The 12,913-nt window shown below is 38.6% G+C and overlaps 1 protein-coding gene across 3 annotated transcripts in view; it reads right to left on the bottom strand.

Moving 5' to 3' along the window:
* LOC145230748 (intermembrane lipid transfer protein VPS13D-like) overlaps positions 1–12,913 on the bottom strand; it is a 51,991-nt gene that overhangs the window by 5,812 nt on the left and 33,266 nt on the right. For all 3 annotated transcript variants that reach the window (XM_080096269.1, XM_080096271.1, XM_080096270.1), the window contains exons 62-80: positions 9,651–9,937; positions 9,270–9,486; positions 8,282–8,446; positions 7,788–7,951; positions 7,596–7,701; positions 7,208–7,324; positions 6,967–7,141; positions 6,502–6,697; positions 5,986–6,158; positions 5,072–5,339; positions 4,526–4,677; positions 4,122–4,266; positions 3,550–3,816; positions 2,326–2,502; positions 2,046–2,168; positions 1,772–1,910; positions 1,132–1,241; positions 927–1,058; positions 16–204 (exon numbers count right to left, since the gene is read on the bottom strand). In XM_080096269.1, the coding sequence (XP_079952395.1) occupies positions 16–204; positions 927–1,058; positions 1,132–1,241; positions 1,772–1,910; positions 2,046–2,168; positions 2,326–2,502; positions 3,550–3,816; positions 4,122–4,266; positions 4,526–4,677; positions 5,072–5,339; positions 5,986–6,158; positions 6,502–6,697; positions 6,967–7,141; positions 7,208–7,324; positions 7,596–7,701; positions 7,788–7,951; positions 8,282–8,446; positions 9,270–9,486; positions 9,651–9,937 (3,302 nt within the window). The remainder of the gene's footprint in view (positions 1–15; positions 205–926; positions 1,059–1,131; positions 1,242–1,771; positions 1,911–2,045; positions 2,169–2,325; positions 2,503–3,549; positions 3,817–4,121; positions 4,267–4,525; positions 4,678–5,071; positions 5,340–5,985; positions 6,159–6,501; positions 6,698–6,966; positions 7,142–7,207; positions 7,325–7,595; positions 7,702–7,787; positions 7,952–8,281; positions 8,447–9,269; positions 9,487–9,650; positions 9,938–12,913) is intronic.

Genomic DNA, 12,913 nt, shown 5'->3' with positions numbered 1-12,913 from the left:
ATCAAGAAAACTTACCTGTTTAACAGTTAACTCCAGAAGTACTTTATCACCGTCGTGTGTTCGTATACTTGAGTGAGGTTGGTCAGAATGCACAGGTAAGATTCGGACATTGATTAGATTGGAATATTCAACTTCGAGCACAACGTGGTCAGGATCAGGTTCGCTGTCTTTCACAAAGTAAACCTTGTGGCTCGTTATCAGAACCTAAAACAAAATAATGTTTGCAAATGGAACAGTACCTGGAACCTTATAGTATAAAACATGGAGCCGTTACATGATAAGTAAGCTGCAGACAGTGTACACTGTTTCAACTTGTGTGTTACCAATGCAGCTTGTGACAAGACATTGACCGTATGTGCTAGTGAAGCAATATTACGGCACGCCAGTTTGTTTGGACTAACAGACTGGAATGTCATAACTCACCAAATTGGTTCGATGCCAAATCTAGGCTTAAAAAACACAGAAACAACTGGACCCACAAAACACTTGCTTGGGGACCAAAGCGCCGTTATGTGGTTACGCAAGCTTATACGGTCAATATCTTGCACAGTCGACAACTTACAAACATAGAAACTTGTTTTTACGTTGTATTGAATGCCACCAAATTTACCCACAAACTGTTTGCGATGAGATGTAAACTATGTGACAATGCTGCACAAAATTACATAAATTAACGCAGTACACAAACCATAACTTTTCGAAAGATTAAACTGCACGTATGGCACAGAGTAGAAGTTCTGTGTGTGCCTGCTTATGCATAAATTTCAAAGGAAGCGTGAATTACAATCTGAAGACTTATGAAAATACTATTTTTGCTACAAATAACATAAAACATTGTAGCTGTCGCAATACAATGGTACGTTCAAACTGTTTGTTATAAACAGAGAAATTTTGATTGTAAAAAACAAAATAACGCTTGACCTCACCAGCATGTTATCGTGATGGGGAAAACTAAGCTTGTTCAAAGAATAGAAATGCTCGCTGAAATCATTTCGGTTCAGAGCATAGAGAAATTGTTGGCCATTTGCCTGTGTCTCCGAATATACTTGAAGGCAGCCCTAAAAAAATAGATTAAAAAAACTCTCAACAGCAACCACTTGGTTAATTGATACATCACCGGTGGCACTTTACCTGAAAAGTATGACAACATCGGACAGGACGGGCGCGTTTGTAAACTTGGTCGCTGGAGACGCTAATCTCACGAACCGCTGATGCCGATTCCGAGGCCAAATCCAAAACACCTAAAAAATGTCAATACTTTTAATCGCAATCGCTATATTTTTTAACGGACTTAATTTTTAATTTTTTTAATTGTATATAAATTGTAAGTAACGCACCGGACCGGTTTCAGAAGACAATGAGAAGATATTGGTGGTAGAACCGTTTCAAATAATACAACAGTCTTCAACTTTATACTAAACACGTACCACCTGACGACTTTTTCTATCGTTACGTACAATCCTAAGTCCTGTTTGGATGGAAAGACCACAGACTAGGCCTGCACTTCTTGACTAAGCTAGCACATTTCTAAAACCAGCAAGATAAGCAATTCCAAAGGAGGGCTCAAGACACAAGTTTTGCCCAAAACCCAGGCTGATTAGTTGGGTAAGTTAAGTTGCATTTCATCATCTGACTTGAATGAAGTATAGGAGAAAAAATAATTATATTAACGTACACCACTAACGGGACGCGTAAAACAGGTTGAGAACCACTGCTATATAAAAATAAATAAATGTAAGGTTATCGTTTTTCTCCAAATAAGACGACTTACCAGTAACAGGTTTCGTGACAGTTCCAACCAGTCCTTTTCCGATTCCCTTGATGAAACCGCGAGTACCGTCGTTCTGCGCTCCTCGTACAGGTTGTGTTATGACACTTGTAAGACCTCCAATCATACCAGCCATAAAGCCCTAAAAAAGAACCACAAATAAAATAAATCAATAAAATGCAAATTAAGATGCAGTGCGACTTATGTTGCAACAACTAAAAAATGGAGAATCATAATCACGGATAAAAGGTAAAATGCAGTTAAGACGTTGTGTTACCTGTAAACCAGCAACCACGTGACCTCCTGCGTTTTTCGCATTCGATTGGATGGCTCGTCTCTTGTCTTCATAATCTTCATCCATAGTTATTTCACCCAGTCCCCCGGACAAAGTACTTACAACCTGTAGATGCATGAAATAGTGAAATTCATACGCAAAACGACTTCATCAATTTTGGATTTCACAATACACCAGGCCCATTAAAGGCGCCATAACGATTTTCATGAAAAAAGCAAAATATAATTGGGTTGAAACAGTAGCATCGTGCAAAGAAATTTACCTTGGCAGTTGAGTCAGAGATGCCATGTGTGATGTGTTTCACCATGTTAGGGAGATTTCCCTTCGCAAGGCCGGTCATCCCTGCTCTGACGTCAGTAAGAAGACCAATCGGGTTGCCCAGAAAATCGACTGAGCCGAGAATTTTGGCAGCTTGGCCCTTGAGCTGATCACGCAAGTGCTACAAACGAACAACAATATATAATTATTAGACGAATTAAAACACACATTGAAAAGTCGTTTTGCGCTTCAAGCAACACAGACAGTAGATCGAGTGTGTAGTGAAATTTAAACCCACGATGGCAACTTATTTGGCCTGGGATCTACCAAACTAGCTTTGTGTTGCCATACGTAAGAATGTATGTGTCAGATTACACAGAATTTTCGACTGCCAAATCCCAGCAAATAATAATTTCTTGAAGGAGCTTTGTAGTATTAACAACAATGGCGAATAAACGTTTTCTACATATTCACATGTCTATCCAATACAGTGCATTTCAACGGGGTGTATCGTACACCCCAGGGTGTACCATAATTTTTAAAGGGTGTACTACTTTGATGGGGTGTACTGGGGTGTACCCAGGTTTTTTTTAAGGTTTGGTTTGGGTGACCGCTAAGAAGTTTTAAAAGAGCCGCAAGTGTTTCATTTAAATACCAAAAAATAGCCATATTTGCTTAAAAGTAGTTGCAAGTCCAAAATTTTGGGAAACCGCTGGGGAAATTTTTTGGACCGTTTCGGTCCCCCAAAACACCTTAAAAAAACGCTGGGTGAACCAGATACAAAATATAATTTACCTATGACCAGGTATCACGATAGGCAGGTTTCAGTTTTAGAACTGACTGACTGGAGTGTATAATTAATACATGGTACAACATGCATCTCAAGTGTCCGTAGATTTTAAGTTACAAAACTATTTGTGACGCCATAATTTAATATTTCACTTGTAATCGTTGTTAATGGTAGTTCTTTTTGAAGTAGAAAGTGAATTATGGATTATGGCTTGTTGGTATTGTGCTCATCATTATTTCTGTTTGGACCACAGATTCAGTGTGTTACAGGGTTGAATAAAGTTTTCACTGGGGGTGTAAAAATTTTGAGTAAACGTTAAAAGGGTGTACCGTTTCAAAAAAGGGTGACAAGCACTGATCTAATACACCAAAAACAAAAACAAAAAACAGTTTTCTTTTCGGTAACATTATGAGTTTCACACCGATAAAAAAAAACTACCTTGGAAAAGTCTGCCAAAATAAACGCCACAGTTTCGAACAAATGGCGTTTGGCGTAAGCTTGGATGGCAACCGGAGCTCGTTCAAACTGAACCAGGGAAAATCTCAACGCTCGTTTGACAGCTTTTAACTCAGGTATCAGACGAGATGTTGTTATGACACTCAAACGCATGGGGGCGGCAGAGAGTCGAATGGTATCAAAGTAGAAACGAGTTGCTGTGGCAACGCTGTCATCCATTACGTTACATATGGCCCGGTTTAAATCCATCTGCGAAATAAATTAAAAATAGCCTATTACACAAACTTGTAATTTGTGCTGAAATATGAATACTATTTCCTTTTAGGTAATAGTAGCAATAGTTTTAAAAGCGAAGGTGCACAAAACAAACATCAGTTTACAAAAAAAATGCCATCGTTCAAAAAACAAAGTGTAGAGATCTTCATTCAAAAACGGTAAGAGCCCTTTGTTAAAAAAACGTTTTTGTGTGAATTTTACAAACATTTGCAGTAAAAAAGGTGTTTAACAGTTAAGTTGGCAAACAAACAAAAAACAAAAAAAACATGAGAACGAACCTTCGCTTCATCAAGAACTTCCGAATCTCTACCAGACGAGGCGGGTCCGTATCCGACAAAATGCAAAAGTTTAAGCAGCAAACGTTCTTCGATTTGAACCGTAAGTCGTCCGACGTCGATCGAAAACGACTTGAAGATTTGATATCTGCAAATACAGTATTTAGACAAAACTTCTAAGATTCTTCCCTATGCAAAAGTCCCTAGTTGTGAAGCAATAAATGTAAAAATGAAAGATACTCGTACACATTTGTATCTTGGTGTGATATAGTTTAGCTGTATACCTAATTAAAATTTGAAAAAACGTTTTGAATTAGGTAACATTACCGCTGTGAGTAAACAAATTAGAAGCAAAACGTAATGATTTATCTCAACGTTACTGTACATACAGGTAATCAACCACTCACAATCTACTCGACGATGGTTGCCGTACAGCACGCACTGATATAAGTGGATCAGTGGATGAGCTGTCGGATTTGGATGAGCTCGTGAACGACGTTGTGGCATTTCGTGGACACAACATAACTGCCGGGTGTCCGTCTAAAAGTTGGTTGTCGATCTAAAGGAAATTCCAATCAGGTTAAACTGTTGTACGTAAGCACCTTTACCCATCACAACACCAACCTTCGTCGGACAAACAAGTTAAATTAACGTCTGTACAAAAATACAATTGCCAGAAGAGCTGATTACAGTTGATATTATGCATGGCAGCGGCAACAACTAAAACAAGTTAACGTAAGTTATTGCAAATCGTTTTTATGAATTCAGATCTTAGTTTTGGACAGGCGTTTTTTTACAGCTTGAGTATAATGCTACAATGTCCATCTTATTAATACGAATCTGTTGCGTGTCATAAAAGAATAGGACTGTTTAACAATCGGGTTTTTAAACCTAGTAGTTCTCTCGGCTTGCAAACATATGTCTCTCGTCCAAAGTATTACGTATTTGCCCACCTGCAACTTTTGAATTCGAAGTGAAAAAATCTGTTCGCCGGGAACAACAGAAACTTCCATTTGGACACCATTCATTGTGAGGTAAAGAAGTTCTTCAGGTGTATTGCTGACCAGTGATATCCCGACCCCTTTCGACATACTCAGTGAAGCGGTGAACTTGGCTCCCGGTTGTACAGAAGCTTCTCCATTGCGTTCGTTGGTCACGTACTTGTCCGACTCGAGAACCGTCCAATCCGACTCTTTTGAGAAGATTCCCGCGCGTTTTTGTCTGCATTATAATTAAAGAAAAGTCATTGTAATTGAACAAAAAAATTGTAATTGAACAAAAAGAGAAAAAGTCGAATGAAAACCCCAATCAAGCCCAGTTAATTCAAACCCAAACCCGAACACGGGGCGAACCCGAGCCGAAACGTTTGGCCCGATTGACAAAAGTAAAACACAAACTGCCAGGCGATTCGTTCATGCGAAAACGAAAACTGGAAAAAACAGCGACAAAGATTCTTTAAAACAATGGTTATGCAGTCGTAAAACAAAGGTTTGAAAAACGTTTGTACAAGTAGTAGAATGTCCAAAACGATGTAAGTAAGTAATTTCTTGAGTCATGGAATATTCACCAACGGAGCAACAAAATGAACATCAAAACAGACGTAATGCTTTCAGCGTGCTACAGGCACCTGCTCAAAGAGGCCCAATCATTCGTTATCGCGCGGTGTTTTCGTTGTGTTGTGACTTGTGACGTTCTTGCGTTTCATTTTTTTCCCTTTGTTTATCGGGCACTGCACTAGTCGCATTCGGTGTTATTGACCCTGATGAAGGCGAAATAAAAATACATTTGCCAGAACAGCTTTATAAACTTGATGCGTGGCAGCAATAGCTTATATATGTAAGTAAAAAATGTTGGTAGCTATACTGACCTGATATCAACAACACGCAATACACGGGTCGGGCCATCTCTCACGACCTTCAATGAGAGTACACCGCTACCGGAAATCATCTTGTGTCGAGAGCAGAGTTCGTTCGGTAGTGGAACTCGCTGATCGTTAAACGTTGCCAAGACGACAACACTTCCAACACGCAAATCACCAGCCTGGATTAGGAAAACATGTGTCATGAATGATAAATCGCCTACGTACTTTCTAGTGGGCCGCAGAGCAGTTTTCAAATGGGCCACAAAGATAGGTGATTATATATTTTTTTCCAGAATAAGAGAGGCAATAAGAAATTGCAACTATAGAAAACATTTCAACTCCAATTTTACTTTAAGACAAATCAATAGCGAATATTAATATCCCTGTCAAATATGTACAGCGTTATGACACCGATAGCAAACTTAGCCAAACATCGAGCATTGTATAAAAGCCTTAGTAAAAACAGAATAGTAGCAGTTCATAATCTATGACCAGAAAAGTATGTATAATTAGATTGTTTACCCTTGCACAGAGGTTCTTATGCCGACAATGTAATCTACCATCTTCACCAAACGACCAAGTTTGAGTTGATCTTCGTCGTTCGTCGGTTTGCTTAAGAGCGAGAGGAATTCCATCATCTAAACTGCGACCAACCGCAAAAGCCATTTCCCCAATGTCCAATACCAAACCCAGGTTGCGCTGAGATGACGGCGCTTTGCTGGGGAAAATGCAATACAATTAAATTTAAAGGGAAAAAATTCCTCCGCTTAATAAAGCTCCAAATAGGTCTGACAACTATTGTAGAATTTTTTCGCCCTTAAACTAGTGCCCTTTTTATCTATTTAACCTGATTTTTTAGGCTTGTTTTAAGCGCATTGGGTAAAAAACGCATATTGAGAACATGGGAATTTAACCTGCAAAAGCAAATATTTAATACATTTTTTAAAGGTTCCCTTCTACAAGACGCTTTTTGCCTGTGTATGCTACCTTGGAGCGTCTTTATCCGGGGGTGAACTTCCAACGTGAAAAATTCGACCATCACTTGTCATTCGCCACAACTGGGAGCGTTTACCCGTTCTGAGTGGCTGCAGCGTGATCACGTGGCCGCCACGATGCGCAGCTTGCACATCAAGTACCAGAATGTCCCCACTGTTATGCTGGCCTGTTAAAAAGTGCTACTTTGTAAAACAAATGACAGGTCTTAAAAAGGAAACATATAGGCACTTACTGGAATAAAAAGTTTGAGTTGGCGACAACCCGACAGTAATGTAGATAAAGTTCTCGTAATAAAGTTGCTTCTCGAAACCGATGTTGCTCATATCCAGTGTTACTTGCTGTGAACTTCCTGTAAGAACAGATGCCGGAAATTATAATGGAGACTAATGCTAGAAAATTTGGTTACCTACTGTAACAGCTACTAGGCGAACTTACATTTAATAACGTTGTTAAAGAAAGAGGCTTAAAAAACTACCATCAAAAAAGCATTATTTAGAAGATTGTGAAAAATTACGAATTACCAATGGTACCTAAAGTACAAAGTTATGAATTCAATTGGGTTAAAAGGTAACAGAGAAAGCGACGCAAAACATAAAAAGTTCAGAGATTGGCTGCGCTACCTTTTACACTGCATTGAAGATGATAAGGAAAGCTTGGTTCGTCACAAGCATAGGCAAGTTGGGTTTCGGCAGGAACCTCAGTATTGTAACCTTCATCTGTACCGACCTTTTGAGAAAACAAATTTCCTTAACTATTTATTTCTTATAGTCACTAACGTCATACAAGCATGAAAAATTGCATGTTTTGCCAACCTGTTTGAAAATAACGGGTGCCGACGATACATTGTCAATGCGGAGAGGTGGTGGAACAAGAGAAGGATCCGCGTCACTCAATGATATACAGTATGTCGCGTTGACCAAAGTCACTTCGACGCTGAGAAATATGCAGTGAGGGGCAAGAGGGTGGACATCTTCATCTGAACGCATAAGTTTAGATTGAAAATTAGAGTCTATAGACTCTCTTCTGTGGCAATGTGCGTATAGCTTCATTGTTTAAAACAACTCCAATTTGAGTTGTACAAGTAAAAAACTCGAGCTGGACGTAATTATCTTTCGACGTCGTATCATTATTTAAACTTATGTCCGAAATCTGCATCGTTTGTGTTTTTTTTGCCACCAGCGTTTTATGTTTTCTTCTATTTTGATTAAATCTATTTGGTTCGCTGGAACTCAAACGTTAATCACAAGAAAATATGAAAAAAGGAAATTTATTTTGTTCTAGGAAACACGCGCACCGCTTCACTTACGTATGAGACCACTGCGCCCACTAGCGAGTCGAATTGCAACATGAAACGCATCAGTTCTGTCGATGAAGAATCCACCCGACCAATGACAGGAAGGTTCATCTGCAAGTCGAACACACAACAATGTGTCGAGGTCTACCCTCGGCCAGTGGAATACTACGCTTGAGCCTGAAAAAACACAGACAACGATAATGTTTTTTTTTTCAATTACCCCAACTTTCACGCTCTAAAATAGGGTCGCAGTCCAAGATTTCTTTCTAGTCCCGTACCATACCACGTTCAAGTACCTAACTGCTTGTGTATCACGTAACGTAAAGAAATGAATTTACGCATTCTTTACTCAACAAACAACTATTATTTGTTCCACAACAACGAACAAACTAAAAATTGCATTTATAAGCGACACAAAGGTGTTACGTTTGTAAAATGGTTTAGGCGTAAAAGCAACTAAACACCCTCTAGCGACCAATTTTAAACCAATGGAGGCCAAAACTTGGTATAGGCCCCGAGTTGTGTCCCTATGATCTACACTCTACAACAGCGGTTCCCAAACTTTTTCATTTTTTTTTTCAAAACGGTCCCTTTGCCATTAATTTGAGAGCTCGCGGTCCTTGAGCCTAAATATGTATTTCATAAAAACGAAAGTTGATTTCAGGATATTAGCTAGTTATGCAAAATTGCGCATAAAAGTCATCCAAACACAGCTTGTGACATCATAGACAAGACAAATGCACTACAATTGTGCGCGAACAATTACATTTTTGATAGTTGTCAGTCAATAAAGGCTATTGTTAAGCAATGGAGACAGTTGATTCTCAATTCTACTTTGATTTAAACTTATTTAGTGGCACAAACTGAAGCCAAATAAGATTATAGAATTACTTCAACCGTTTCGCGGTCCCCCCAAAATTGCCTCACGGACCCCTAAAGGACCGCGGACCCCAGTTTGGGAACCGCTGCTCTACAACATAAAACATTTAATACAATTTACCTGGTACAATAGTTAAATGGAAGTTGGTCCCCGCGCTGTCAGTAGTGTACGAAATCGTGTGGCGTTGCGCAAAGCTCAGTCGTTTTGACTTGGTTCTGTTGATCAAAAGAAATCTGGGAGCCACCGTTACGATATGTGTGTGAAGGTAACGTCCCCATCCTCTTCTAACACTGATACCAATGTAAAACTCTCTGTTCGGCGTCCCATCGTGTGTTACCTTTAGATAATTGAAATACAATTGTTCTTTGGTAAGAATAGACGTTACAGATGGCAAAAGTGCTTATGACACATATTAGGCAATACAAAATTTTCAACACCGCCCTAATCTGAATAAGTTTCAACTGCACGAAAAGTGAAGCATATTTTTAATACTTTACTTACCATTTTAAGGTTTCTCGTGCAAGAGCCTCCATCAGTCGAAAACCTTTCGCAGAAGGAAGGTATAGCTCGCATTCCTCCATTTGAATCATCGTTCCATCCAGGTCGTGGTTTTCCTGTTAAAGTTTCCATCTGCGCCTTTTTGCCGAGACGCATCGTACACAAGTAGGTATTTTCCCTATGTGCGTAGGAAAACAACAAGGGTTGAAGGCTACGAGCTTGTTCATGTGTGTCGTATTGACCAGCTGCTATTTGCTGACATCCGTCTTGTCTCACGATGATCGGAAGTCCTAAGAAGAGATGCATTAAGCTTAATTAAACAGTTTAAAGTCGTAAAAGTTTACACTCGTAAAATCGTACCTATAGGCCGCCAGGACATAAAAGCAATGAATCCTAGTTTTACTAAGACATGGTTTTAGGTTATAAATCACAGTAAGATATATCAACCAAACAGCCCGGTAATTTTTTTTCACACGAAAAAGTCGTTATGATATTGCAATAATATATAACATGTGTGAAAATGATCATTGTTCAGTTTCAGTATTTCTGTGGATGTTTGTAAATGTGGGCATAGCTAGACCAGATACTGTTCAGAACAACTATAATTAAACTAGTAAGGTGTTTTTTCAGTAAATTGCCATTTTATATATTCTATATCTTAACTAGAATGGTGGCTTTCTGATATACTTCCATTTTATATATTCTATACGATATTTACCAATTTACTATACACATCATTTGATCTACACATATGATTGTTTTTGTAAACAAAAACTAATGGGTCCCCACACGCGTGTTTGTGCGGATTTACGGTAAACAAATGTTGCGGTGATTTTTAAATTCTTAAGAACAAATTTTTAGAAAGCATTAACCCAACAATGAAAAATTTTGTTGTATTTTTTTGCACTATTATTGTCGTATAATTACAAAAACATTAAAAAAGAACGAAACAAATACTTTCAATTTAATCTCTTGCTTTGACCCAGATATTGTCGTCCAATGTCGGGTTTTAAACACAATTTTTTTCTAGAAAGCTGTAACAGTTGTGTTACAGACAATTAAAAAGCGATTTGCTGCAAGTGAATACATAACTTTTCATTTAACTTTGTTTCGCAAAACGAGTACCATTGACCTGTAGTAACCTTTAGGGTGCACACACCAAACGACTGTTTGACCTTTGACACGGTTTTCAATAGCACGCCGTCCTTGGTGTTCAACAACACCGTTTGACCTAATTTATACATGCCTTGAGTATTTGATTCAAAAGAAAAAAAAAAAAAAACGCTACGTTATGGCGAAAGAAAGTTCTGAACTGTGTTAGTAATATACCTACTAATTGACCTTAAGTAACCCGTGGTCATGCAGCGGCCAACCTGACAACGAGCATTTAAAAAAACTTTTATCTTGCAAAAAAGTCAAGTTTATTTTTTCATATTTAGTTTGTATAACAAAGTTTTGCTTGACATTATACGAAACCGAAGCACGCTTGTTAGGTTTAAATTGCGTCATATGTGTGAAACCTGCGCCAAAACTGAAAATGTGAGTGATGACTTAATAAAACGACATAGCATTGCTGTGCAAAACAGCTGATTTCTAATCACCGAAACGACGTCTCGTAAAACGTCTGTTCGACGTCAAGCAGAGCTCTCCCGCTCTGCCCTATTATTCGTAAACGTACTCTCTTGGGACTTCTGCCTGCAGTGTCTTTCTTGACCAAACGAGCGTTAGACACATTTACGTTTCGGGGGCCTGTGGGTGTGTCGCTGGGTCATTCGGGGTCAAACTTCAGGTGGACCAAGTTCAGATTAATATCTAACATATGTCCTAATTTGAATAAATTTAAAGCACTCTTTCTTTACTAAACGAGCATTACAAACCAGCGTTAAAAATTTTACGTTTTGGGGGCCTGTGGGTGAACCGCTGGGTAATTTGGGGTTAAACTTCTGGTGGACCAAGTTTGAACTAGAAGGGTGGCTTAGCACATTTTACTATAGCATATACACTACAACCTATTCTGCAAACTGTAATATATTCTCTATATTTATTTATATTGGGTCCCATATTAGCCAACATTTTTATAATCTTGATTTGTTTCTGCAGGCAGAAACTCATGGGTCCCCAAAACCGCAAAGTTGTAAACAGACAACCATAAGAAATGGTGCTATAAAGTCAAACACAGTGATTGGTAGTGTTACTTAAAAAAACAAGTTATGTAAAGTACAAACTGTCCAAATCTCATGCAATTGAGACATTGTTATAAGTTTGTGTGCCTAAATAGCATAAAACACTGACATCTCAAAATGGCATATTATACAAACTGTCAAAATGTATTGTTGATTAATTCACCCATTTTGGGGGGTTGGTAGGGTAAATATTAGGGCTGCAGGGTGGAACACAATATTTGACAGCTACAAATGCCAAATTCAAAAAACTATCAAAAATTCATCCAAATCGGACGTTTTATAAACAATAGGTGGCTTAAGCAGTAAATATTGGGCTACATGGTGAAACACAATAATCGACGCCCTAAAATGGAACAATGAACAAACTGTCCAAATTTCATCCAAATCGGACATTGTTTAAAAAATCACCCATTTTAGGGGGCTAGTGGGGTAAATATTGGGGCTACAGGGTAAAACATAACAAACGATGTCCTAAAATGGCACAATGAACAAACTGTCCAAATTTCATCCAATTCGGACATTGTTTAAAAAATCACCCATTTTAGGGGGCTAGTGGGGTAAATATTGGGGCTATAGGGTAAAACACAACAAACGATGCCCTAAAATGGAACAATGAACAAACTGTCCAAATTTCATCCAAATCGGACATTGTTTAAAAAATCACCCATTTTTGGGGTCTAGTGGGGTAAATATTGGGGCTACAGGGTAAAACACAACAAACGATGCCCTAAAATGGCACAATGAACAAACTGTCCAAATTTCATCCAAATCGGACATTGTTTAAAAAATCACCCATTTTAGGGGTCTAGTGGGGTAAATATTGGGGCTACAGGGTAAAACACAACAAACGATGCCCTAAAATGGCACAATGAACAAACTGTCCAAATTTTATCCGATTCGGACATTGTTTAAAAAATCACCCATTTTAGGGGGCTAGTGGGGTAAACACTGGGGCTATCGAGTCAAACAAAACAAATGGCACATCTACATAACCATATCTACCATCTGTGAAAATTTCATCCAAATCCATCAAACATTTCTTGGCAAAGTGGGGTGGACAAACTTGAGGGAAGAAGAAAAAAA

Source organism: Phallusia mammillata, chromosome 5 (genome assembly GCF_965637545.1).
Source record: "Phallusia mammillata chromosome 5, kaPhaMamm4.hap1.1, whole genome shotgun sequence".
Classification (NCBI taxonomy): Eukaryota; Metazoa; Chordata; class Ascidiacea; order Phlebobranchia; family Ascidiidae; genus Phallusia; species Phallusia mammillata.
Note: the sequence above shows the minus strand (reverse complement) of the source record. Positions and strands in the feature narration are given on the sequence as shown.